The sequence below is a fragment of the Lytechinus pictus genome, chromosome 5 (assembly GCF_037042905.1).
Source record: "Lytechinus pictus isolate F3 Inbred chromosome 5, Lp3.0, whole genome shotgun sequence".
Classification (NCBI taxonomy): Eukaryota; Metazoa; Echinodermata; class Echinoidea; order Temnopleuroida; family Toxopneustidae; genus Lytechinus; species Lytechinus pictus.
The window spans coordinates 7,420,914-7,447,621 of NC_087249.1; the positions used below are offsets into that span (position 1 = coordinate 7,420,914).

The window sequence follows — 26,708 nt, forward strand, 5'->3', positions numbered from 1 at the left end:
TGACGGCTGTTGACAAATCCTACGTTCTAATGCGGACGCCCGCTAATTTGCGGAAGAACCGTCCGTGATTTGAGCTCAAGAACGCTCGGGCCTCTGTTTCCATGGAAGTTGGCGATTTTTGCACACGTACGTTCTACGTCGTACGACGCTGGGCGAAAACGCACTAGTGTCTGGTGCGGCGAATGCAGTGAGGGGAGTGGTGAAGGCATGCAGTGGGATCACCCGAACAGTTTCTATAGGTGGGCATTGGGGTGTGAAGATGCTGTGGAGGAAAGGCTGGGGGGGGGGGGGGTGTCAAAAAATGGAGGACCTTAGTGTAAATATATTTACACTATACATATATATATATGTATAGATATATACATATAATACTATAGGCCCCACATTTTTGTCCCTCAGCAGTATTACTCAGGGTCTTGAAGGGGAAATTCATCCTGACAAAAAGTTGGATTTAATAAAAGCAGAAAAAAGAAGAAACATAATTTTATCCTGAATTTTTTTTTAATGAACATCCTTCAAAGGAAGATAGAGTAATGAATGCATGCAACCAGCTTCACCCATGGAAGATGTAATATAAATCACATAATTCCCATTCTTTTATGGAATACAAATATTTTTCTTATATATTTCTGGGTCTGATGATATATATCCACCACAAAAAATAAAATCACTTTTATTTTTTTCATAAAAAGGTATTTGGCGACATTTATATGACACAATAATAATGGAGGAACTGCTTGTCTGTGACGTCACATAATCAAAAGTTTGAAATAATCATGAATCCGATATTCTTTGAAGAATTTTTATGGTTTTTTTTGTAAGAAAAAAAACAAGTGTGAAAGTGAACTTCTCCTCCAAGAATATTTCGCCGACGAGCGTCGTCTGATGGACGGACCGGTCAACTTAGTTCTTCAAATTGATGGGGACAACTCTATCATGACTGTACGCCTTCCGGAAGAGGTATTTGATGAGGTCGACGACCAGGACACCGACCTCGCAGATAGTGATCACGGAGAACCCGATGTAGAGACCTAGAAGACCTCCAATACCACCTAACAGACTCTCAAACTATAAATGAAATGAAATTTGTCATAGGATTTAATTTGATGAACGAATCATTCATGTAAATATAACAAAATGCATCAAAGACATCCCTTTCTGATTGCACACGTTATGACCCTCCCATTCATCATGTTGTTTTAAAGTCATAAGTTAATTAACTTTATTTAAAGATGGAAAAGCTCCTCAAAAGAAAAAAATATGCACACTTAAATATGTTTACATGCTTTACATATGAAATGTTATGAAGCGTGTTATCCACGTAAATAGTGATACTACCCCCCCCCCCCGTAAAAAAGGGGGAAAAGTCAGATGTACCTCATCATTTTGAGCATAAGAGAATAGTCCTGAAGGTAACTTCTGGTCATTTTTCCTCCTTTTACTTATTTTTGAAATATTTTCACTTGTTATCCTTCACCAAATTCCTAAATAGCAAAGCTCGCAATATTCCTCAACTCAGCGCCTTTAATTCCACCTTCCGTCTTTTTATTCCCCCTCTTCTTCTTCTTCTTCTTCTCCCTTTTCTCCTTCTTCTTCTTCTACTTCTTCTTTTTCTTCTCCTTCTCCTCCTCCTCCTTCTTCTCCTACTTCTTCTTCTTCTACTTTATTTAGGCATACGTACCGTATATTTCGGTTTCTGGATCATCTGTTCATAATTGAGTTCCTCAAAGTATATCCGTACTCGAGCCAGATTTTTTCTGTGAACGAAATCGAAGAGCACCAAGGCGTTGCAATTAATAATGCAACTATTTATCACAACATGGGTACACAAAGTTCCGGATGTATTGGAACTTAATCCGACAATCAGACAATTAGACGAATTTAGATGAGCCTTCAGGGTGCATGATATTCACGAAGGGGTCTCTTGTCAACATTAGTTTTGCTTTCATGTCAGGCAATCTTCTATAGGCAGTCATTTTCGAGTAAGATTATTTAAAATATTGTTAAATAATAAAAAAAGGTCTCACCTGATTTCGCGATCAATAAAAAATGCAATATGACCCCGAGATAACCTTTTGATCCCAAGATGACCTTTGACCCAATCATCCTCAACAATACACTTGCGATATTACCCAAGTAACATAATATGTACCAAGTGTGAACATAATTTATGCAGACAAAAAATTTAGAGCAGGTTGAACAAAAACTCAAAAAGGGATGGACATGACCTCATATCACTTACCCAAGGATGATAATCATGTAACAAATGTGAACATAATTGATGACGTAATGTGATACGCGCTATGCAAGAACTGAGTAATTATTATCATTATTATTATTATTACTATTATTATTGTTATCCTTATTATTATTATTATTTTAATAAAGAAATTAGAGCAAGTTGAACAAAAATCTTCAAAAAAGATGGACATGACCTTATATCATTTGACCAGTTGACCCCATCATCCTCAACAAAAACACATGTAGTATTACCCAAGGATCATTATCCACCAAGTGTGAACATACCTGATGCAGAAATATAGAAATTAGAGCAAGTTGAACAAACACCTTTAAAAAAAGAATGGACATGACCTCATATCATTTGACCTTTTGGCCCCTAGATGACCTTTGACTCCATCATTCTAGACAAAAACACATGTGGTATTACCCAAGGATCATATACCAAGTGTGAACATAAGTGATGCAAAAATAAAGAAATTAGAGCAAGTTGAACAAAAACTTTAACATTCTTGTTGTAACAAACCAACAGACTAACAGACTAACGGACTAACAGACCTACAGGAAAAGTGATCACTAGGTCTCTGTCGAACTTCATTCAGGAGAGACAAAAAATGTTCCCTTACCTTGTCTGCTCGATATCCTGTAGGATACGTATCGCCTTGTCATTAGTCAATCGTGACTTCAGATGAGTCTGATATCAAACAAAAAGGGGAAAAAACAAATTAATTCGCAAGAATATTTTGGGTTTTTTACGTAAAATGGAGAGCAGAAATCTTGAAATAGTCTTGGATTTGGAGAAGTTAATGTAATGTTTAATATCTTTTCCATCTTCTTAGTCATGTTAGTGGTAGTGGAATATGGTGGCGCTCTTCAATCATTGTCAATCTCTCCAGATTCTATAAATCACTTTCGTAAGTATATAGAAATTCGCCCCACTGAACTTTCTGTACCTTCGCCAAATAACAAATTTCAAATATCAAATTATATACATAATAAACAGAGTAAATAACGCGTTTGATTATTCGTGGAAAAGGAAATCCAACCAAAACGCTTATTTACATAATAATCAAGATTTAAAAAAAATGATTGCCTAAGGTTCGCGGTATTCAATTTCAGTTTTTAGAGTATTACATGCGTCTCTATTGTTTTTAGATATATTGAATAAATTAGAATGTAATGCCTAATAGTGTCAAATTCTTGGCATACCCCACAAAGACCTGGTGAGGAAACTTTGTCTGACAAGTTGTCAGGGGAACGTTTCATCAACATTTTTGTCCGACATGTTGTCAGATCTGACAACTTTCCCTGAATCTGATTGGCTGAGAGGTACTGTTACTATATTAATTGTCAGATAAAACAGGACTTGTCAGATAAAATCCTTTCATAAAATGCTCTCCTGGGGGGTGTTTCATCAACATTTTCATCCGACCAGTTGTCAGATCTGACATCTTTCTCTGATTTTGATTGGCTGAGAGGTACTGTTACTATGGTAACTGTCGGATAAAACGGGATTAGTAGGATAAAACGTCTGACAAGTCCTCTAATGAAACGCTCCCATGTTTAAAGGTCAAGTCCACCTCAGAAAAATGTTTATTTGAATAAATAGAGAAAAATCAATCTAGCAGAACACTGAAAATTTCATCAAAATCGGATGTAAAATAAGAAAGTTATGGCATTTTAAAGTTTCGCTTATAGTGATATGCACAACTCAGTGGCATGCAAATGAGAGAGTCGATGATGTAACTCACTCACTATTTCTTTTGTTTTTTATTGTTTGAATTATACAATATTTCATTTTTTACAGGTTTGACAATGAGGTTCAACCCCTTGACTGAACCAAATAGTATTAAACAATCCTAATTTCACATGTTCAGGAGGAATTAATCGTTGACTCACTTGACAATGAGGAGAAAATTAGAATATTTCATATTTCATATAATAATATACAAAAGAAATAGTGAGTGGATGACGTCATCAGTCTCCTCATTTGCATACTGACCAGGATGTGCATATAACTGTTTTGTGAAATTAAGCGAAACTTTAAAATGTCATAACTTTCTTATTTTACATCCGATTTTGATGAAATTTTCAGTGTTCTGTTTGTTGGATTTTTCTCTTTTTATTCAAATCAACTTTTTGTTGGGGTGGACTTGTCCTTTAATTATTGGATAGTTAATATATAATACATACCTCATATCGCTCTGAAGGCCACAGGTCCGACGTTACGGCGGTCACAAAAAGAGTTTCCCTTCAAACATGAAGATGATAAAAACATAAAAGGATACTACACGGTGCCTATACTACACAGTGATTATCAACTGTCTATGAAACAAAATTATCTATGTTTCCATATTTCTTTATTATTATCATAATTATTATTTTATTTCTTTCATGAAGGGAAGAATACACATTGATCTTTCAGAATATAAATGATTTTTTAAGTTTATTCGTTAGAGCAATGCCGATGATTTATATGATTTAAGGCGTTCATTTAACAATATAATCACAACTTTCAAAATATGAAATTATTTATATTATTTTTTTCTACTTCACATTCAAACCATATTCATGATATTAGATTTGTAATCCAGATATCATTGTCGATTGTAAGGATTGAACCCCTCTTTTTGAGTACCTCTGTTTATTTAGGCCGATCTAATCTCTACCGGTGTGTTGGCTCAGTTGGTAGAGTGCCCTTCTCAAAACCGGGCGGGAGGTCGGGAGTTCAAGCCCCTGCCGGCCGGCCGGCCTGGGCCGCGTCAGACCCATAGATATATATATATATATATATATATATATATATATATATATATATATATATATGTATATATATATATATATATATATATATAAATATATCATATATATATATATATATATCTCTCTCTCTCTATGGTCAGACCAAAAGACGTTAAACAGGATATTGCTGCTCTACCCTGTTCGGTGTTCAACGATTTAGCATGTTTAGGGGATAGAGCAACGTCGATCTGCCGCTGCACAGGGGCTGCTGGGCCCACGATCAATTCTTGGTCAAAATGAATTTTCGGAGTATTTCCAATTCGTATTCCATTCCGAACAATACAATGTGAAATGTTTAAATGCCAAAGATCTGATATGGTCCCAATCGATCACTCTCCACTCGGAGTCGATGGTTGTACGTAACCAGTCATTTTAGAAAGAACTGAGGAGCGTTTCATCGACATTTTCATCCGACAAGTTGTCATGCAGACTAATCTGACAACTTTCCTTGCTTTTGATTGGCTGAGAAGCATCGTTACTATGACAACTGTCGGGTAAAACAGGACTTGTCGGATAAGACGTCCGACAAGTCCTTTCTTGAACATGTTGAAACCCTCCTTATGCAGAGTGCACTAGTGAAAAGAGGTAAAATCCACTCTCAAAAGACGCCTCTTACTCCAAAAGGAGTGAGAGCATCTCACTCCAAGGGGAGTGTGAGTGGTGGCTTGATTAACAATTTTGTGTTTTGGGGTTGCATGGATTTACAAGGCAATTACAAGTACATTGAATTTCATCTAACTTTGACGAACCCAAACCCCAATTCTACTCGGCCTTTGGCGAACATAATTATTGCCTTCATATATTATAGTGAATAAACAAAATCTAACACAAATATGCACTCTAGATTAATGAACTAATATGAGAGCGGCACTGTTGCCATAGCTAGCAATTGGGCTGTAAGTATATTATATACTGTATATTTAGCTATCAATAAGATTCGTGACTAATAGTCAGTCAAGCACGGTGAGAATATAGCCAATCTAGTAATGAAATGATAATTGGGGCGAGAATTTTATTTACCCCGAACCACCGACTGGGTATGATAATCGTTATAATCATGATAATGAAAGGAAAGTAATGCACGCGTTGAGGAATTACACTCAAAGATCCTCGAGTGGGATGTAAAATACAACACAACCGTGCCTTGTTTACAGTAGGAGTGAATAGATGCATTGGCCCGTATTCTGAACTCAGGTTTTATAATTCAAACTCTGGTGGGTATTTCATAAAGCTGTTCATAAGTTAAGAGCGACTTTAAGATCGACTGGTGATCCCTTCTTGTTGTAAATGGTATATTCATTGGCGATGGTTTACCAGTCGTTCTTAAAGTCACTCTTAACATACGAACAGCTTTATGAAACGGCCCCCTAAAGTTGTGGTTTGAATATGGATAGCTAATTGCGACATAAATTTTCAACAGTATAGAGGTTCAATGTTTTAAAAGCAGAAAACCTTGTCGAAATGGTTGGCCATCATCATCATGATCATTATGCATGTGTCTACAATGATCAATTTTGGATTTTAGAACCATTTCCCTTATTTGGTAAATACTTGACCGAAAAGAGTACGTGCTTGTTTATTCAGACATTTATTTTCAGATAGAACATTCATTATGCATCCTAAAACATTTGATCAGATGGAAATGTTACGTCATACTAACAGGCAGATTGATCGATTTGCCCAAGCCAGCTCAAGACAAAATAATTGCTGCGCGCGTGCAATTAACACGACGAAAACATTGCGTATATTAAAGGTGGCATGCAATAATTCAAAAGCTCTCGATACACGGAATATAAAATTAACATGGTGGGACAGTGTAATATTACAAGGGGGGCAGGGTAGGGTAGGGTGGAGGAGAGAAGGCCCATTAAACATGTTAAAAGCTCTCTATATATTGACACGAAATATGAAATCACACGCAGGGTCGGGATGGGTTATTCAAGGGGGGGGGGGCAATAAAGGCAACCCTTAGTTGAAGTCAGGCATGCTTTCCTTTTTCAATTAAATAACTGAGGAAGTCTACTTACTTACACGACCCAGATGATAGGCCTACTCTTTCTTCCATTTCTAATATTTTAATTCCTTTTCTCTCATTCATTTTTTCATCTATTTCTTAACAATACATGTAGGCCCTAATCACTGGGGATCCAGGCAAGGGTAAATCTGGCCATTGCCCCCTCCCCCAATTTGAGAGCCATAACAAATATTTGTTAGGGGAATATGTCGTACATTTGCAAGTGGTGACTCTTTTTTTCTTGACATAAATCACCATTAATCGGAAGTGCCTTTTTTTTTTTTTGGGGGGGGGGGGCTTGTTTTTTTTTTTATAAATAAATGTCCCCTCCCCCTTTAAAAATCGTGGAGCCGCCCCTGGCACTAATGGAAAATTCATGGGAGGTGGGCTCGTTCCCTCTCCCTCCACTTGTGGTAGGCCTACCATCCAGACTGCTTATATCATATACCGGAGAAAGTAAATATTCTTTACGTGGAAACATTTTATGAGAATGCCATGAATTAATAACAGCATCTCGTAATGCTCATTGAAAAAAGTAATTGTAATGTGGAAGGATATACTCCGAAATATAACAAACCGAGTTTTTTCGAGGGGTTCGATTCTTTCTCTTTTCTCTTTTTCTCCTTTTCTTCCCCTATTCGCTCTTGCTTTTGACAATTTTAGCGGGTTCGATCAAACGCCCCAAACCCCCTAGGTTATAGCAAGTGGCTTTACATTTTAAAACAATATGACGTTGAATTAAAACAACATTTATAGAGCATAGAATTAAAAAAAAAAACATCTATAGACTTTTACTTACTCGCAGGCAATAGGACAGATACATTCAAGTTTGCCTTCGTGAAAGAATTGCTCAATAGCCTGGCGACACACCTCTGAAAAATAAAAAATAATTCGATTTAAGTTCAAATCCAACTAAGTGACATAGTGAATTAAATTAATAGTTTAAAACAAAAAGAAAGATGGTCGAAGTGGAGGTGGAAAAAATGGAAATGGTGGAGAAAGCGATAGAGAGGGAAGAGGAAATGAAGTGGATGTGAAAAGACAAATGATGAAAAAAGAAGGAGGGAGGGATGGAGAGGTCGGTGGAAGTATATAGGAATGAACGTAGAAGAAGGTATACGCAAAGTATAAACCCCCTTTTTGGGATCATTAGACGATTTACTGATTTGAATATAGACTGCATGAAATATGGGAAACAGAAAATTATAATTAGAGCTATCACTGACAGTATGTTGGATGTTTGTCCCATTTCGTTCCATATCTACCATCAGAAATGGACGATTCATTCATTTTGGAAGAATGGCTGCATTGCAATCATACGATGGGGGTCAGATGTCCGGACACTTACGCAGATAAAAAAAATCAAAATCCAGCTTTTTCTCAAGAATTGTGCATTAAATAGCAAATATAAATATATTCCCTCTTCTACTATGTCTGATAATACTTTCAATTGGTTTATTAAATGTTGATCGCAAAGTTATAGCCATCTTGTCCGGTCAAACAACCCATCCGGACATATAACCGGGTAGATATGTATTTTCAAATTTCTTATAGTGCCTCGTGTAATTTGCCTTTGAAATTACACAAAAATCAAAGGAAACGTACGTTCGGTCTTGTTTCGGGGGCTACAGATCGTGTCGTTCATCATGATATCGGTCACACACCCGCACTTGTTGAATAGATGCTGCTGAACACAAGACTTGACACAAGCCCGGGTCGTGTAGGCGTATTCTTCTGATGTGAAATTCGTCTGAGTCCCATCCGTACAATTACCGTGCGGATCCGATAGCCGCTCAAAGTATGACTGAAAAAAAGTGAATTATACAACAATGTCAGGTTTTTTGTTGGATCTTTTCCAACATTAGCGTATTTATACCATCCACTTCGCAGACGCTTTCTGCAACGTTCAGAATCTATTGAAAATGCTCGTCAAATCACAATGGACAGATTAGAGGTCTTTGTCGAAAGTTGGTGGACTGGGACAGCGCATCGTCTTAAGATTCGGACCAATATGTCGTTTGTCCAGAGTCCCAGGACGACACTGCTGTTTGATTCTCCGATTTTCGACAAAGGCTGCTTCTTTACACAAATAGCACATTGTTTAAGCCTCTCACTCTAGCAATAGGTTGTTTAAACTCTTTTTCTGTAATTTTCAAAACTTTTTAAGCATCTTGTTAAAAAAAATTTAAACAAAAGTTGTTAAGAGTGATGGGCTTAAATAACGTGCTTAAAATTTTAAACAGCATTTTTACAGTGTATGAAGGGCTTTTGACAAAAGATTATCTGCGTTATAGAAATCGCCTGCGAAATAATGGCTAAAATACACTAAAGAGACCCATTATTAATATGTGGCGATTCCTTGATATTTCTCGCCACTTTTAATAACGATGGGGGGGGGGGGGGGGGGCGCTCCTCTCTTAAAATGATGTGAGTCAATATGCGACGAGTAAGCCTATATAACCATTGATACCAAAATTTTATACACTTTCTGAGGCAGCATTGAATATTTAGAAGGGAAAGACGACCAATTAACAGTGACATCGAAATTTGTTTTTAATTGAATCGTAAGGGTATTGTATATAGGGTTATACGGCCCAAACCTCCCCTCCCTTCTCACCCCCCCCCCTCCTGTCCCTCTTTATTTTTTTATTCCCCCCTTTCTTTCACTGATTGAAAAATCATAGGGGCACCCTTTTCCCTCTGTAGTGCCGCACATGCACACTTTATATATTTTTATTGTTTTAAATGGATATTGATTGCAATTATTATTTTTTCATTAAATTTTCATTAATTCATGTCTATTCGTATCATATTCATATAAGTACGATCATGTGCTTCATCTAATTGAGTTAATGAAATGAAATGCTTTTATCGTAATGAGTGATGTATAGAAATATATTTGCGTTTCGGGATGAATATTTCTATGACTTATTCTACGAATCACTCTCGTTCTCCACCCCCCCCTAAAAAGAAAAAGACCTTGAGATGTTGAAATTACCGACATGCCAACAATGATACATTTAACATGGACTGGAAATCGCTGGAATAATGGCCGATAGCCTACTTAATTCGAATGGATGTTGAAGTTGAAGAATTAGAATTTGAATTAATTTCACCTATTCCACAAATGAATTATACAAGAACATTATACATTAAAAGATTCAATATGATACATAAATCACACACGGCTAAATGATACAGCGATTCGAAATCAAAGACAATGTAGAAGAAAAACGAGAACTAAAGCAGTTGAGAAAAGAGAGGTGGAAATAAAAGAAGGGAGAGATAGTACATACAAAGGTGAAATAAAAAATAGAAGTGAGAGAGGAATGAGAAAGGGGGAGAGTAAAAGAGAGAGGGGAGAGAGAGAGAGGGTGGGGGCTGGTGGGAGAGAGAGAGAGGGGGGGGGGGGTGAGAGAGAAAGATAGAGAAAACAACATGTGACTTCCAGGGCATTACATAAATTCAAATGATTGCACATATACCCCGACACAGGCAAATGACCAGATTACAACGTTTCTTCCTTCCTTGGATATACATATAAATGGATATTTGTTTCCTTCCACACACCATACACTCCCAGAAAAAAAAAAACAATTAATGAATCGATAAAGAAATGCCAAAACATGACAATTGTCGGTATTTCAAGAGGGTGACACGACATTTGCTCCTGCGACATTTGCTCCGGTCTTAATATCTCAGAGGGCATAGGGTTAGATTTAGGATTGTAATAGAGTTTTTTTTGTACAGAATAATGAAAAGATAAGTTTTAAGGTTTATTTAATCCACAGGGTTAAGGTTACAGTTTTATGTTAGGCCTAACGTGCAGATTTTCCATCAGAGCAATTGTCGCCGGAAAAAAATCATGGAACCTTAAAGAGTGTAGGCCTACATGAAAAAAAATGTGCTTGCCACTATTACTCAGCTAGAGCGTATTACCACACACATCATAATTGGGTAACTTATAAATAAAGCAGAATTTCATGAATGGTCGTGTCAAAGGTCTTTGGAGGTATGGAATACCATCATTACTTATTCTCCAAATTGCCCCGGCACCCTACAGAAAATCGATGAAAAGAGGAAGGTAAAATGATTCTTTGTGCAATATCAACATCATTTCGGGACAGAGTTCCGTCGGATATGGAATAAGAATAGGAATAGAGTTCCTATTTTGGACTGATTTTTGTCCGCTAAGGATTCATATTACCTATACACAGCCGCATATCCAATGGGCTGAGGACTTTACAAGAAATCTCAAAAAGACAGAGCATGTAACTCCAGGGATGCGGAAGCCGGCCTTTTTATATCTTTTTGGTTGCCGTTTGTTTGTCAAAATCTATTTTTAAGGAAAAAATGGAGCAAAGTCCGCCCCTGCGCAGCTCCTTCATAATCTCTCTGTTCTGATAATGTATACCCAAACGTAGCTTTATTCATTATTTAATTTTACCTGAAACGAAATTATGAAATAGAAACGTCTCGTTATATATTTTTTTAATGTTTCCATAAAAAGTACACTGTGGGTGATTGGCAGTAACCTCCTTATGTTTTTAAATAATTCCTTTCCAGTGCTTTATGTCCACGTGAGATCACTATGTGACGGAAAAAGTAATTGAATTTTACTTGAATCATAAATTGCAATTTGATTAGTGTTGAGTTAATTAATTACGCGGCTTGAGTTGTGCTCTTCAGGACTGCATGGATGAAGCATTATTGACAGCAAATAATGATTGGATTAGTCCTTTTTACGAATACTTTTATCAATTAGGTTGATTGTACGATGAGAATTTACAACATTGTTCCCTTTGTATTGGATTTTCAATAGGAAAAAGACCATATAACATTTTCAGAATACTGTGTCCATCTAATTTCGATAATTGATAATAGATGAATGTATTATAGGCCTATTCGATATGAATTGTAATATCATTCTATCGCTCACGATCGATAGTTGGAGGTTTATAATAAATTGATTTGAAATCAGTTGTTTTATTTCTCACAAGTCATGGTGTAATACCACGTGGGCGTAATTCATGTGGTCTACTCTTTAATTTAATATAATTCGACAATTAGTCTAAAATCTTTTTATTCTGATTAGTTTTCACTCCAAAATAGTGATTTTTGTAATTCTACTCTTTACTGATTTTCAGGGGGCGCTACCTATGGTGTATAACACACAGCATCCCCAGACAAATCTTGGGGGTGCTTCAGCGCCCCAGCACCCCGCTTCCCAGGGCCATGTTGGACACATGCCCCTTACCCCTTACGAAGAACAAAATGAAAATGGCTAAATCTTAAAGAGAAACGCAGGGAAAATAATGATTTAGCGTTTATTATGCAAATAAAATAAAATAAAACTTCCATTTGAAAAAAAAAATCTCCCACAGCGAACACTGTCTGGTAATGTGTGTAGTGTAGATGGAATGCCTAGCATCTTTAACCACCAGGGGAAAGAATTTTCGATATATTGATATTTCTTTAGATAGTATTAATGTTAACTTAAAATCATGAGTCAAAATGTTATAAAATGATACTATTACAATTTGGTACGAAAATGAGTTATAACAAGGCCCGATGAATCGGGGGTGACGGGCAACACCCCCACTTTTTTTCAGTAACCACAGTGTACCATGTACAAATGTAAAAGTGACCATCAAATTGTGATTGACGTGTATTCATGTAAATAGAATAATAATAATACGCATTTATATAGCGCAAAGACTATTTCTATATAGTCTATTGCGCTGTAAGAGCTTCCAAGATGCTGTACATACTATTGGAATAGAGAGGTTTTTAATTTTAATTTGAAATTATGTAACGTTGTTGAATTCACCAAACCATCATTTTATTGTTATATAATTATCTATATTTGTATGTATTTATGTAATTGTTTGTACCTGATGATGGTTGAATAAATAAATTGAATTGAATTGAATTCCTAATGTCGAGGGGAAGTTTGTTCCATAGTTGTGAGGCTGATGTGATAAATTACCTATCTCCTATAGTGTTGCTTTAGTCTTGTGTGGGGGTACTTAAAGTGTGAGCGTATCTTGTGAGCTACGAAGGTGATGGTCATGAGATCGGGATTTTAATGTCAAGAGATCTGAGATATAACTTGGGGCCTGACCAGGTTGAGATCTTAAATGTGATTTTTTTTGCCGGACAGGTAACCAGTGTAATTCTCGCAATAATGGGGTGACAGGAGAGAATTTGGGAAGACGACATATTATTAAACGTGCACATGGGTTTTGCGCTCTCTACAATTTGCTTATTTCTTCGGTCCAACCCCACCCCCCCCCTACCCACCTTCCAGCCCAGTCTCCACTTTCAAATTCGTTCCGCGGCCCAACATTGCATCTGTGCAAAATACTACTGAACAAAATAATGATAATCTGGGTCCGTCACACAAAGGTTAACGATTGATCGTATGCTTGATTTTCACGATTGTTTGTTCATGTAGTCAATGGAATCAATCGTAGAAAAATGTTCTACGATCATTGCTAAGTTTTGTGCTACGGGCCCCAGAACGCGCCCTTCTTTGCGGAAGCGGTCAAATACATAGTAAACCATTGGGTGATTTCAACTTCAGTGTTGACCTTTTGGTGTTGGTGTTAGGTTAATTTTTACACGATTATACACCAAACACAAAATGAAGATGGTCCCGAAAAGTCACCCTGTAGTTGTTGAGAAGTCAATAATGTGGTCTAGATCAGTTTTACAAAATCTGAATAAGTTTTGGAGCAAGGGAAGCAATCCAAATTTCAACACCAACAACAACACCAAGGCTAACACCGGACTTGAAATCACCCATTATGCTAACATATCGTCGTTATCTTTTTCCCCCAAGCAAATTTCCACTCTCCATGCTCTGCAGTTCCTAATGCAATCATAATGCTGATCAATTAATAATTATGAATTGAATATTCAATAATTACATAATATTATACCTATTATACATATTTTCATTCCATGTTTACACTGAAGGGCGATTCCATACGTGCCGTACGGGACATCTCGACAACAATTTCTAGTCTCCAGTATATAGTACTTTATTATTACCACAAAGCAAATCGAAGTTCCTCGTTTGTTTGGACAGTAGGTTGAAAAACTGAATGTTGCGAAAATGGCTTATTTTTCTAGCATGGAATCGCCCTAAATTGCTATCTTCATTCCCGTCATTCGAGAAGTTCATTCAATTTTCATTGGATCAATTATTTTATTAATCCGATTACACGTACTCAGCCGCAGCACATCAATCAATTCGCAACGTGGATCCTGACATTTGTGAGTGGATATTATAAACTCTTTTTTTATTATCTTTATTCAAGCGGAGATCAAAAGGGCAATTACTATAAAAAGCTATCAATATGTAAACACTTAATCAATTAAAAGAGGGGGGGGGGAGGATTGGGGTTGTAGAACTCCTTTGTTATTTTGTAATACTTTTGCCATTATAACCGATGGAAGTTTTTCCCTTTTTAAAGTACATTTTGAACGATTCTAACATGTATGTATTCCATCATTCTTTATCTCTAAAAACAAAAAGGTTTTATTGAGTTTTCATGATTTTGTGTAACAAATCACATATAAACAATACAAGTAATTTGAAAAAATAAAAATAAATAATAAAAAAGCAGCATAAACATTATTAGTTTACATTAGAAAAAGTACAGCTTATCAACTTATCTTTTAACTGCTGATCAAACGTTTAGTTTGCAGACAGAGACCCTGATTGAAACTTTTATCAACAAGTGGGTATCCACACAAGACTATAGCGCATATAAAACTCGCTGTTGCAATTTCAATTCCTGAGCGAGAAGGCATTCTGTACACACACATAATTCTAGGCAGGTCTTGTAGGCTGTCCATTAAGACCGTATAAAACGAGGGAAAGTAGCGCAGACTAACCAAAATCACAAGCATATTTCTTTTCATTTCATTTTTACCATTAGTTTTCTGACCTGGATGGGGTTGGGAGGTTTCGGGAGGAGGACCTGTGGGTTGTGGCTATTAAGTTAGCCTTTTCCATACCCAGGCAGCCTCTCCAACTCTCATCCAGGTCTTATTTTCTCTATCAAAGTATCATGTACAATTTTGATTGATCTTGTCTCTGATCTGTTTGTATTCTTTGTTTTTTGAAATGCCAAATAAAATAATAATAATAATAAAAACATGTAGCAAGTTTCTATACGTACAAAAATTATAGCTACGATATTGCTCTTACAGGCATACAAGCTTCCTTTATAAGAACTATTGTTTATTATGATTATATTTAATTTGTTTTATGGCTCATAATTATCTATGTCTTGTTTGTATGTCTTGGTATTGTATAATTTCAATGGAAATTTAATCAATAAACTCAATCAAATGAAATGAAATTCAATTTAACAAAAATATCGTACCTGTCTGATACCGATGTTTGTGGCCTGTCCTGTGGAGGCAACTACCCCGTCATCCTCGGGGAAGGGGAGTACGTCCGGGGGATGAACGGCGACTCGAACCCCTGCCTCCTGAGCAAAGAGCCCCACGTATTCCGGCTGCTCGGTGAATAGTGTCAAGTGTAGGCCTGGTCAATCGCGTGAAAAAAAATGATTGTTGGGTATGTGAAGGTCATTAAGGTATATTTACTTTTATCTCGGTAGTTTTTATTTGTCTAAAAACATTGAAAGTTTACAAAACATAATATTCAACATGTTAGAACAGGACATTGATTGACAATTTTTACAGAAAAAAATAGTGAATACGCCCTAATTATATTGTTTTTTTAATTCAAAACATATAAATTAATTGTTTCTGGGTACCCTGGCCCTACCGAAGAGACAATTATTAGACCATACACTGTTAAAAACAATTTAAATAACGATGTTTTGTATATGAATCGCACAGTAGTTATTTTTAAACAATTTAAACAAGTGTTTAAAATCTTAAACAACCATGATCAAATTATTGATAATTAAATATTTGAATTTAAGCTTTGTTGTTCATCAAGATTTTAAACACTTGTTTAAAATGTTAAAACAACTGCTGTGCGATTCACATATTAAACAGCGTTGTTTAAATTATTTTTAACAGTGTAGTGAAAATGGGTGTGTATAATGCACAGGCTAGCATTTTGATGTATAACGTTTTATTACATCCATGCTTAAAGTAACATTTTCTCGAATGTATTAATCTTTTTATCATTTTAGATATTACGGCTGGTATGTATAATGTTTGATTGTACTTTCTTTTTACTATTGAATTGTTGTTCGTACATGTAAATCTATTTCAATTCAGCCTAATTGGCTGCGATATAGATTATATCCTTATCATGCCAATAAAACCATACTTTACTATCAATTGAATTACGTAATATTTCGAAAAATAAACTACGCAATTTCGAAGGTTATACCGTGGGTTGCCGATTTTTGACGCGATCCCTCGGTCGGTTGATACTGAAAATCCCAAACAGGGACCAGTTTTATAAAACTTGTCAAAACAGATTTCTAAAAATAATAAACTTGTTATAAAAATTGTGCATTGTTATTGTAACAATTCTTCATGAAACCGGGCAAAAAAAATTGAGTGTGAAATCGCATATCGCGTAAAATTTATGAATATTTGCGAGCGAGCACAAATTTCGACGTTTTTATAACAAAAATCAAATTTTGTGATAGATTTTGACATATTATTCAGAAAATTATATCATATTTTACCCTTCTCTCTTTCCTTTTTCTTTCTTCTTCTTGGACGTGATTTTTTTTTTGGGGGGTGGGGCAAGAGCCATCTGTAGCACTTTTGAGGTGTAATTGTGCACCTTATCAGTAATATTTTGTGCAAAGTTACACCTTTCCAAAAAGGTACTCCCAATACTACATCTGGTCTGCACCTTTATAGGTCAATCCCAACAAAAAGTATATTTGAATAAAAAAAAGAAATATAAAACAAGCATAACACTGAAAATGTCATCAAAATCGGCTGTAAAATAAGAAAGTTATGACATTTTAAATTTTCACTTAATTTCACAAAACAGTTAATAATTATGCTCATCCTGGTCGGTATGCAAATGAGGAGACTGATGACGTCATCCACTATTTCTTGTGTATTTTATTATATGAAATATTCTAATTTTCTCCTTATTGTCAAGTGAAACAACAATCAAATCCCCCTGAACATGTGGAATTAGCATTGTTAAATACTATATGGTTCAGTAAAGTTGGTCCTTATTGTCAAATCTGTAAAAATGAAATATTGCATAATTCAAACAATAAAAAATAAGAAAAGATATATGGACATCATCGACTGTCTCATTTGCATGTCATTGAGTCGTGCATATCACTGTTTTGTGAAAAATAAGGGAAACTTTAAAATGTTCTAACTTTCATTCATTTTACATCCAAATTTGATGAAATTTTCAGCTTTATGCTAGTTTGATTTTTGTCTATTTATTCAAATCAAAATTTTTCTGGGTGGACTTGACCTTCAAATATGCAAAGTTAACCCTGTTTTTCTTAGTGTGTAGTGAACTATGCCAAAAGAGATCCATACTTTTAAAACGCTCAAAATTAACAGCGCGAAGATTTGATATTTTGTTCCACATTATGAATACGAGTACACTGTGGAATACTACCTATTCTATCCAGCTATTATTATGCACACAATTACCAGATTACCGGAGTTCATATTCCAAGTGAGCTTTCATAATCTCTCATGGACTTCGGGTACGGGCGGAGAAATTTATAACTTAATCATCGGAGAAAACTCGATGCATACTAATTTTTTTTTACCTTTATCAATTTCCCTGATTAACCCGAAGGGTATATGGACAATGATCGATTATCACATTTAGACATCCATCATCGTTACTCTGCCGCAGCTTCAATTAAATGGAGTAAACGATTATAACTCATTTAAATGAATAATATTAATAGTTCGAAGAACATTCAATTTAATGGCATGAAAATGGAGCAATCATATTCAGGGTGATTTCGCTTCATTTGCACCCAGAATGTTCTTTTAAGTTGTATTCCGGGGGGGGGCACTTACATTGACGAGTGGATACCATGCGCGACGCAAAAACACGTAAAAAGGATGTCTTTTTCAAGATAGGACACGTTACGTACGTAACGTAATTTCATTTTCATTTCTTTTCATTTATTTCACTTTCAACAAAATATAAATCAAATAAATACAATCATAATACTAATAATAATAATGATAAACAGTTCTTGTATAGCGCATATCACAATTATGAATAATGTCTCTATGCGCTTCCAAAGGACTTGGATATTATTACCCCAGCTGTAGCTTGGCAGCCGTAATTACTAAGATTACAGCGCACACGCATTTCAAGGAATAAATTCCTGCCAGGTTCCCATTCACCTCACCTGGGATGAGTGCAGCACAATGTAGATAAATTTCTTGCCGAAGGAAATTACGCCATGGCTGGGATTCGAACCCACGACCTTCTGCTTCAAAGTCTGGAGACTAATCCACTGGGCCACAACGCTCCACACAAGTCAACATCATAAAAATATACCAAGGTCATTAAATCAACTTGAAAAAGACATGTTATAAGAAAGTTACATACAAAATAATTATGTGTAAAGGATTTGTGATTTATAATTTGTGAAAATGGAGGATCCACTAAAAAGCAAAGCTTGTATATTGTGGGCTCCTCAAAATATGACAAACGAGAAATTGATTTTATATATGCAAATCAAAATATAAACCATGATTGCCAACAGCAGACATCATAAAAAAAAAAATCAAATAACCAAAAAATACGAAAATTACGCAAAAAATCAGGAATGAGATCAAGAGAAACTATAGAAAGAAAGCGGATGAATGATAGAGAGGGGGAGGGGAGGGGGGTGGGGAATGAATGTGAGAACTGCTTATGAACTACAGAGTGAGGAGTGTAGACAAAACAGAAGCAAAGTAGTGCATGAGTTAAAAGGAATGGTGAATATAGATACAAATCTGTGATGATGTATTTTTTAGACGTGATTGTATGATTTCAGTAAGAAAGATTTTAACTTTCTTTTAAAAGTGTACAGAGAGGGGGAATTTTTTAAGTCGTTATGAAGGGAATTCCAAAATTTTGGGCCTTCATAAATGAAAGTATTTTTGGCTTTGAACGTCCTGAAAAGCGGTAAATGGAATTCATCTGATTGCCTGGTTGGGTATTTATGAATGCTCTCATTTTTACGAAACATGTCATGAAAAACAATAGGTAAATTATTGCTATTATATTGATACATAAACTGACCTAGTTGAAATGAATATAAATCCTTAATTTTAAAAATCTTGTTTTCGAAAAACAAAGAATTAGTATATGAGAGCGTATTGGAGCATTGCAAATAATCCGGATAACCTTCTTTTGCAGTATAATAAGGGTGTCAAAAACACTAAAATAATGAAAAAAGTGTATCTATTTCGCTAGGAAAGCTAGTAGTACGTGTTTAGGGTCAAATTTGCGAGGATATCAAAAAAGACTAAAATGTTTTATAAAGGATGTACATTTTGCCCCAACAGTACGTGTTAAGAGTCCGATTTGTGCGAGGTGGGAGGTGGGGCCGTACTAAACCAAATGATGTAATTTTTTTAGGTAAAGGTAAAACCGACGTACGTGACAATTGAATTATCGCTGTACTTGTTTAGGGCTTCAATTCAGGGAATACTTGCCAAGGGTATCGTTTGGTTCCAATACTTGTTAAGGGTAGGGTTTCACATGCCAATACTTGTTAAGGGGTGCATTTTCAGAATATGGAAAATACTTGTATAGGGTGCTTTTCGAGACCACATGGTCGCGCATGGTATGTCTCGTCACTGGAAGTGGCCCCTGGGGTTGTATTTCAACTTACTAGCTTTTGTTTCTGCTACTAGCTACATGAACACTTTATTTCAAGCCACGTTTTACTTCAACTATATTTCTTAGGGCCTCTGCGCTTCAACCATCTTTTGTTTATGGTTAGTTCGACCTATTCTTATCAACAAGTGCTGCCCTTTTGTCCATATTTTTACTGACGCAAAATCGACTTTACCTCTGTAATTGATTGATTTTATTTTGTTTATGTATTCAAATCAGTATCAGAACGTCAACATATACAATATAACAATATACAAAGGTAATATATTACAAAATTATAGTAATAGCCGTATTATGAGCAGTGAAAATAAAAAATATCAACAAGAAGTATTATACATTTTACAAAATAATAATGTTTTAAAGGAAAATGCAAGAGACCGCCATCGTGAGCGTTTAGACTTGATGATGATGAATAATTATTTAAGCAAGGTAAGGCATGAGGACCACACCACTTATTTTACACCGGTGTTAAATTTATGATGTTAGTTTAACACCCAAAATCTTTGGTTGTTACATTTACACCTTTGGTGCTTTGTTCAATCTGTATGGTGTAATTTTAACACCTCAGGGTGTGGTCCTCTATTAACACCAATTGGTGTCAGTTTTAACACCACAGTTTTTACAGTGTGTGATTAATATATAACAAAGTTTTTAAAAAGGGTTACAAGCCACCATACATAACATAATGATAAATTTAAAGGGGAAGTTCACCCTGAATAGAGGTTTGATGTAAAAATAGCAGGAAAAATAATGAAAAAATATTGGTGAAGGTATAAGGAAAATCCATTAAATGTTAAGAAAGTTATTAGAATTTCAGGTTTTTGATTTGTGACGTCATAAACGAGCAGCTGTTTTGTAATATAAAATACATGAATTTAATTTTTTATATGGTTCGTGATGACCTATTTTTCATTTCATTTTTAGGAGTGCGTTTGAAATGATTTGTATATTTTATATCCAGAAGGTACAAAAAAAAATCTTTTCAATTTTTTGAGAAAATTACATTTCATTGATTTTTTTACCATACGATATGTAGGAAAGCTGCTCGCTTATGACGTCCAAATCAAGTAATTAAAAGTCTAATATTTTGTTTTCATTCTTTGATGGATTTTCCTCAAACCTTCGCCAATGCTTTTTAATAATTTTTCTGCTATTAAAAAAAAACTGTTTGTCAGGGTGAACTCCCACTTTAAGGAACACAATTTGAAAAAAAAACACAATGACCTCAAATATATCAATATTCTCGTTAATACATGCATGTCATATTTCAAAATTGGTGCTGTTCCTTGTAATAAAACATTTTTACCCCCCCCCCCCCAAAAAAAAAAAAGAATAAATAAATAAAAAAATTGGACATAAACTTGACGTTTTCTACAATGTTCGAGGAAAATTTACAACATTGTCCCCGATGTATGGATTTTCAATAGGAAAAGGACCATATAACATTTTCAGAATATTGTGTCCATCTAATTTCGATAATTGATGAATGTATTCATGGTATTAGGCCTATTCGTTAGTAGGCGGTGTAATGCCACATGGGCTTAATGCATGTGGTCTATAAGCTTCACCTATCAAAATCTTTAGTGTAAAATTAAAGTTAATTTCTTTTGACTTGGTGATACTGCAAATAGTTGTTTTTCATGAGAAAAAAAATTTGAGCTGGCATCCTAAATCGCCAATTTTTATCCACAATTCCTGCCAATGGAAACTTAGTATTATTTCATTATCTATGCATTTCTGCCCAGGCAAGCATTACAAAAGATTGGTTAAAAATATCCTCTAATCACTAGCGTACCTACGGGGGGGGGGGGGGTGGCAGAGGGGGCAGTCTGCCCCCCCTGACGAGCCACAACCCATGCAAAGGACATACCTCTGCCCCCCCTGACGAGCTTGAAGACCTTTATTGCCCCCCCTGACGAGCTTGAAGACCTTTTTTTTTTTTTTTTTTTTTTTTTTTGCTTGTCAAATTTTTTTTAGGTACGAAATCCTTCATTTGTGATTGAAGACCTTTTTTTTTTTTTTTTTTGCTTGTCAAATTTTTTGGCGGACGGTTTTGCCCCCCCCCCTGTGAAAAATCCCAGGTACGCCACTGCCTCTAATGGTGCACGTGAACCTACATATTCCCATAGGCATGATAGGCCTGCCTTAAACTTTTGTAAATAGTGTTGCCAAATTAACTGTAAACGTATACCTTCGTTCTTAATAATATTTACGTTGTCATAATAATCATGGGCTTGCCGATCGGAACAAATAGCTTGTTAATAATTAGAAAAGATATTTTGGTTGAAATCAAAATTCTTAATATAGTTTTTTTAATGGTCACTGATGGAGGCTATATAGCAGTTCACTGACAAAAAGAAAGAAATGACCATCCAATAAATTGTAAAGTTATCGTTGATAAATTCTCGTCTCCTGGATCTAATTTTATACTTGGACACTCAACATGACAGAGACGGTACCATTGGGGGGGGGGAGGAGGAAAGGCCGCCTCCTAATGTCTTTTTTAAGAAGTGAGATGCAGATGAAAAGGAAAAGAGAATTAAAGAAAAAGAATAGAAAAGGGAGAAATGAGAAAGAAATGCATAAATAGAGCGTTGAAAAATTTTTATCGCCACAAAATCATTCATTCACTTGAGGAATAAAATTGATGATGTTTTGCCGCCCCCAATCAAAACAATCCAAAGCCGCCCTAGCAATATGATATGATTTATGTTCAGACCTTATAGTTTTCTCATTGAATCCAGTCTTCATGGTGTTGTCTTTTTAACCAAAATTCAGTTTGACTACATATCACCTTTTTGCCATTGCCGCAAAGGCCAATTCCGCTAGTGCAAACACATTAACGGCCAATCCACGCGAATGCGTTCGCTTTATCCATTTTACGCTTTATTTCTTCTCCATTTCTCTTCATCTAAAAATCACCTTGAGATATCAATTAGCAATAAAAAATAAATATGCGTATAAAGTAGTGGTGACCGGAATTATCGGAGTGCGAGGTCAACTTTGAAAGTCGTTGTTCATGTTGTTCACAAATAGGCAAAAAGTCAAAAATATATATTTAAATTCCACTAATTTTTCACAAAACGGTAATAAACATCATATAGATATGCAAATGAGAGTGTCGATGATGCCACCAAGTCACTATTTATTTTGTATTTGTTGTATGAATTATACAATATTTCATTTTTTTGCAGCAAACCAAGACTTTCACTCAAATCACAATAGGTTACAGCAATGGCAATCCCACATATTCAGGGAGGAATAAAACTTTGGATCACATTATAACGAGCGAAAATTAGAATATATTTAATAATAAAATCGGTTCCCTCATTATTTTGCATGTCGTCCGGGATATAACTGTTTGATGAAATTAGAACAAATATTAAAATGAAGTAACTTTTTTAATTGACATCTGATTTTGATAAAATTTTCAGCGTTAAACATGTTTGACTTTTCAATCAACTTTTCTTGTTGTGGTAGATTTGCCCTTTAACTGCTGGATTCTGTATGGAGATTTAATAATTATCTTCATATACGGAATCCAGCATTTAAAGCATTTAATATCACATAACGAACAGCATACACTCTCGTTTAATACACATATATGTGTCTCGCTTCCCCTTTTCAACACTTGAACACCGGAGGCAGTCTCCCCCTAGTTAGTAAATTACCGCCCCTAATTATCATGATTATGGAATATGCATGGTATAAAAATAGGCTCAGAGTAATGATTTGAATGACTTTCTATAGCGTAAACTTTCATGGGAGATAATTATATTAAAAAATATTCATGTATAATATTTGTAATCTATAATTTGTAGAAATTTAAGTTCTGATAATGATTAAATTCATTGGCCCGTATTCTGAAGTCAAGTTTAACTTAGACCACGGTCTACATGGTCGGGAGCCAAAAATTAAACAATTCTGTTTCTCTTATGTTTACTATTTTGTTTCCTGTTGCTTTCATAAAAAAGAAAATACTTCAGTACTCATTCCCAGACAATTATGAACAATTTGAGTGTCAAATGAGTTAATAAATTGGATGTGTACTGTTAAGTATTTGTGCCCCAATTGGCTATCCATAGTTAAACCACAACTTTAAACCAGGGTTTAATTTAAACCTGAGTTCAGAATACGGGCCATTGTCTTGATTCTTACCGTACTGCGCTCCTGTCTGTCCAGTGCTACGGACGGTGCTACTGTTTCCGACCTCTTGATTGAAGGTAAAGCAGTTACCATAGTATTTGTTCTGGAACTGGCGAAAATTCCTGAAAATTCATCAGACAAAATATCGCTTTTATGATACTTATAATGAGAAAGCTGCTGTAATATGGCGTTTAAATGCCCTGGTTTCAGTCACTACTGCTCTTCTTAATCAAAGTGATATTCACTAAGTAGGACCTATTCCATTTCAGTCGGTGCATATGCAGCCGTTCAGTCGATGTGCCTGCATAAAACTTCATGATTATCATCTGATCAGCATGAGCATCATTCAGGCACTCCTCTTTGGATATCATAACTTCATCCATCATTGCCAAATCATTATTTTTGTTCGGGAAACTGTCTCTGTCTCTCTATTTCTCACAATTTATTTTCATACCTCTCAATCCCCTTCCTATTTGTATCCATCATTGCCCGGATTTACCCCCCCCCCCATCAACTCTTAAAACTGTAAAAGGGCAACAAGTTCTTTAGGATTAACCACATTATCAACCTTGGCAAAACTAGGTTGTATAGATCTGCAGGAGCAATCGAAAAAAAGGCTAGAGGGTGAAACGACACAATGAAGGAAGATAATGTTCTTACGTGTAATTACAAGGGCGTCTGTCGAAGGTACATTGAAGTATGAAGTCTTCTGCCTGGTGGCCCATATCCTCCAGTTCTTGTCTTGTTGGGTTGATGACATCCAGAAGGTCGCTGAAGTCATCTGCCGTGGATTGCCGGTAGAACCCTTGCCAGTCATTGTCATTGGTCACACCGTCCCAGTCGTACTCCTGGTAGTCGAACATATTGGTCTCCCAGCCCGATTCCCACCAGTCGTACTTTTCGGCTTCCTCAGACGATCCCATCGACGACGGGTATATGCCAGTTTGTCGCTTTCGGCGAATGTGTCGTCGTCGTTGATCCAGTTTACCCGTGATGGGATCAGGGATGAGCCGGAGACCCGATCTTTTCTTTCTTACCTGTGGACCCTCGTCCGGTGCTGACGATTCCTCGTCGATAGAAGGTTGGAACCCGTCGGATGTTTCAGAAGCAGTGTCCACATCAGATTGTGATGACTGATTTTGATTTGCTGATGTCGAGGACTGGTTGTTTTCGCTGCTTATATCGGGAAACTCAGAAAATGTTGTCTCAGGGACAGAACTAGTTGTGCCGTCCGTTTCCGAGTCTCCACTCATGTCACCAGATTGGTCTGTGCCAAAGATATCTGATCCTAGATCGCTCGGTCCAGACTCCTCACTACTACTAGAGCTGAATGATTCCTCGTACTTCAGCCACCATTCCGATGACCAGTCGAACCACCAACTGTAGTCCATGTCTCCTCCCCCAACGCCGCCATCGGCTTCGATCAGGCTTTCGAATCGGGTGCCAACCATGGCCGAGCGTCTCATCTTATTCATGTTGCACACGGTGACTGCAGGAAAGCGTACTTCCGTCCGGGTGACCACGTCGATCTGCGTCGTGTAAGGATGTCCTCTGAAGTCAAAGAGCAGTAGGCTTCCTTGCCAAAGGAACGCTGCAAGGGCGACCAGGGTGACACAAGCCCAGAAGAGTTTGGACAGCACGGACTTTGAGGTGATGATGCGGGGTACCCCATGGGCAGTAGTTACGCCACTGTAATCAGTCAGTACTGCACTGACGGATTCGGGCTTTTTTGGATGTATGTCGTGATATTCCGGAGGAAAGAATGAATTTGTTTTAGATGCCCTGTAGTTGACCAAAAGGAATAAATTACAAGAGTTTATTTTATTATGCAGGATACCAAGGTATGATAATAACTAAAACGGTGACGACAACGACAAGATCAATAAAATAATAATGCTAATATAAATAATAAAAGAATGATAGTAATGATGAAAATAATAACAAATAATCTTTATTGTGATAACGATGATAATAATAATTCAGTTATTACAATGCTAATAGATGTAATGATAATAACCATAATGCTCGAATGTTAAAGGAAAGCAGACATCACAACATTGCACTTTTATGGCGATGGAGAACTTCTTGGGAAAAAAAACGATTTGTAATCAATATTACAAGGAAAAAACGCTGGACAATGTTGTCCAAATGTATCAGCCGTTTATTGTCATCAGATATTTAAACATTTTCTTTTCTTTTATAGCACTAAATACTTACATATCCATGCTGGTCGATATGACGATATAGAAGAAATACAATGATTGTATACAAAGTACTCGTATTTTACCCTTTTAACGTTATTTTTACCCAAAAGAATGTTAAGAAGCTCAAAATTCTGCTGTATTTTGTTCCTTAATCATTTGTTGTGATGAAGACGTAAGCCGCGGCTGCATGGGTCAACTCCAAAGAGAATGTGCTTGTCTACACGGCGCTTGTCCAATGAAAAATGTGATGATGATGATGATAATGAGAGGCGGTAAGCAGAGATACCATTTTTTTCCGTTCCACTGATGCCGTTCAATGACGGGCGAATAAAAGCATCTCACATCTACGATCTGACGTGGGCGTTTTGTTCCGTTATATTGATATAATGATTATGTGAACTGAAATTGAAAAAAAAAATACTGGAGGACTTTCTAATCAAAATTGCATGAAAAATGC

General features: G+C 36.1%; 1 protein-coding gene across 1 annotated transcript; it reads right to left on the minus strand.

The window, feature by feature from the left end:
- Positions 1–506: 506 nt before the first annotated feature.
- On the minus strand, positions 507–26,636 carry LOC129261868 (amiloride-sensitive sodium channel subunit gamma-like). Its single transcript, XM_054899897.2, has 10 exons — positions 26,265–26,636; positions 24,708–25,829; positions 24,060–24,169; positions 15,454–15,617; positions 8,660–8,858; positions 7,854–7,926; positions 4,432–4,489; positions 2,865–2,932; positions 1,682–1,757; positions 507–1,068 (listed from the first exon to the last, which is right to left on the minus strand). Exons 1-10 carry the CDS (start codon positions 26,270–26,272, stop codon positions 904–906), a joined length of 2,043 nt encoding a protein of 680 aa, XP_054755872.2. The 5' UTR covers positions 26,273–26,636; the 3' UTR covers positions 507–903.
- Positions 26,637–26,708: the final 72 nt, after the last annotated feature.

Excerpts from the sequence above, each read along its gene's own strand:
- LOC129261868 (XM_054899897.2), bottom strand. Across the intron at positions 2,933-4,431 it reads GGCCTTCAGAGCGATATGAG|ACTCATCTGAAGTCACGATT; the intron begins GTATGTATTATA and ends GTTTGATATCAG. Across the intron at positions 1,758-2,864 it reads CAGGATATCGAGCAGACAAG|AAAAAATCTGGCTCGAGTAC; the intron begins GTAAGGGAACAT and ends TTTCGTTCACAG.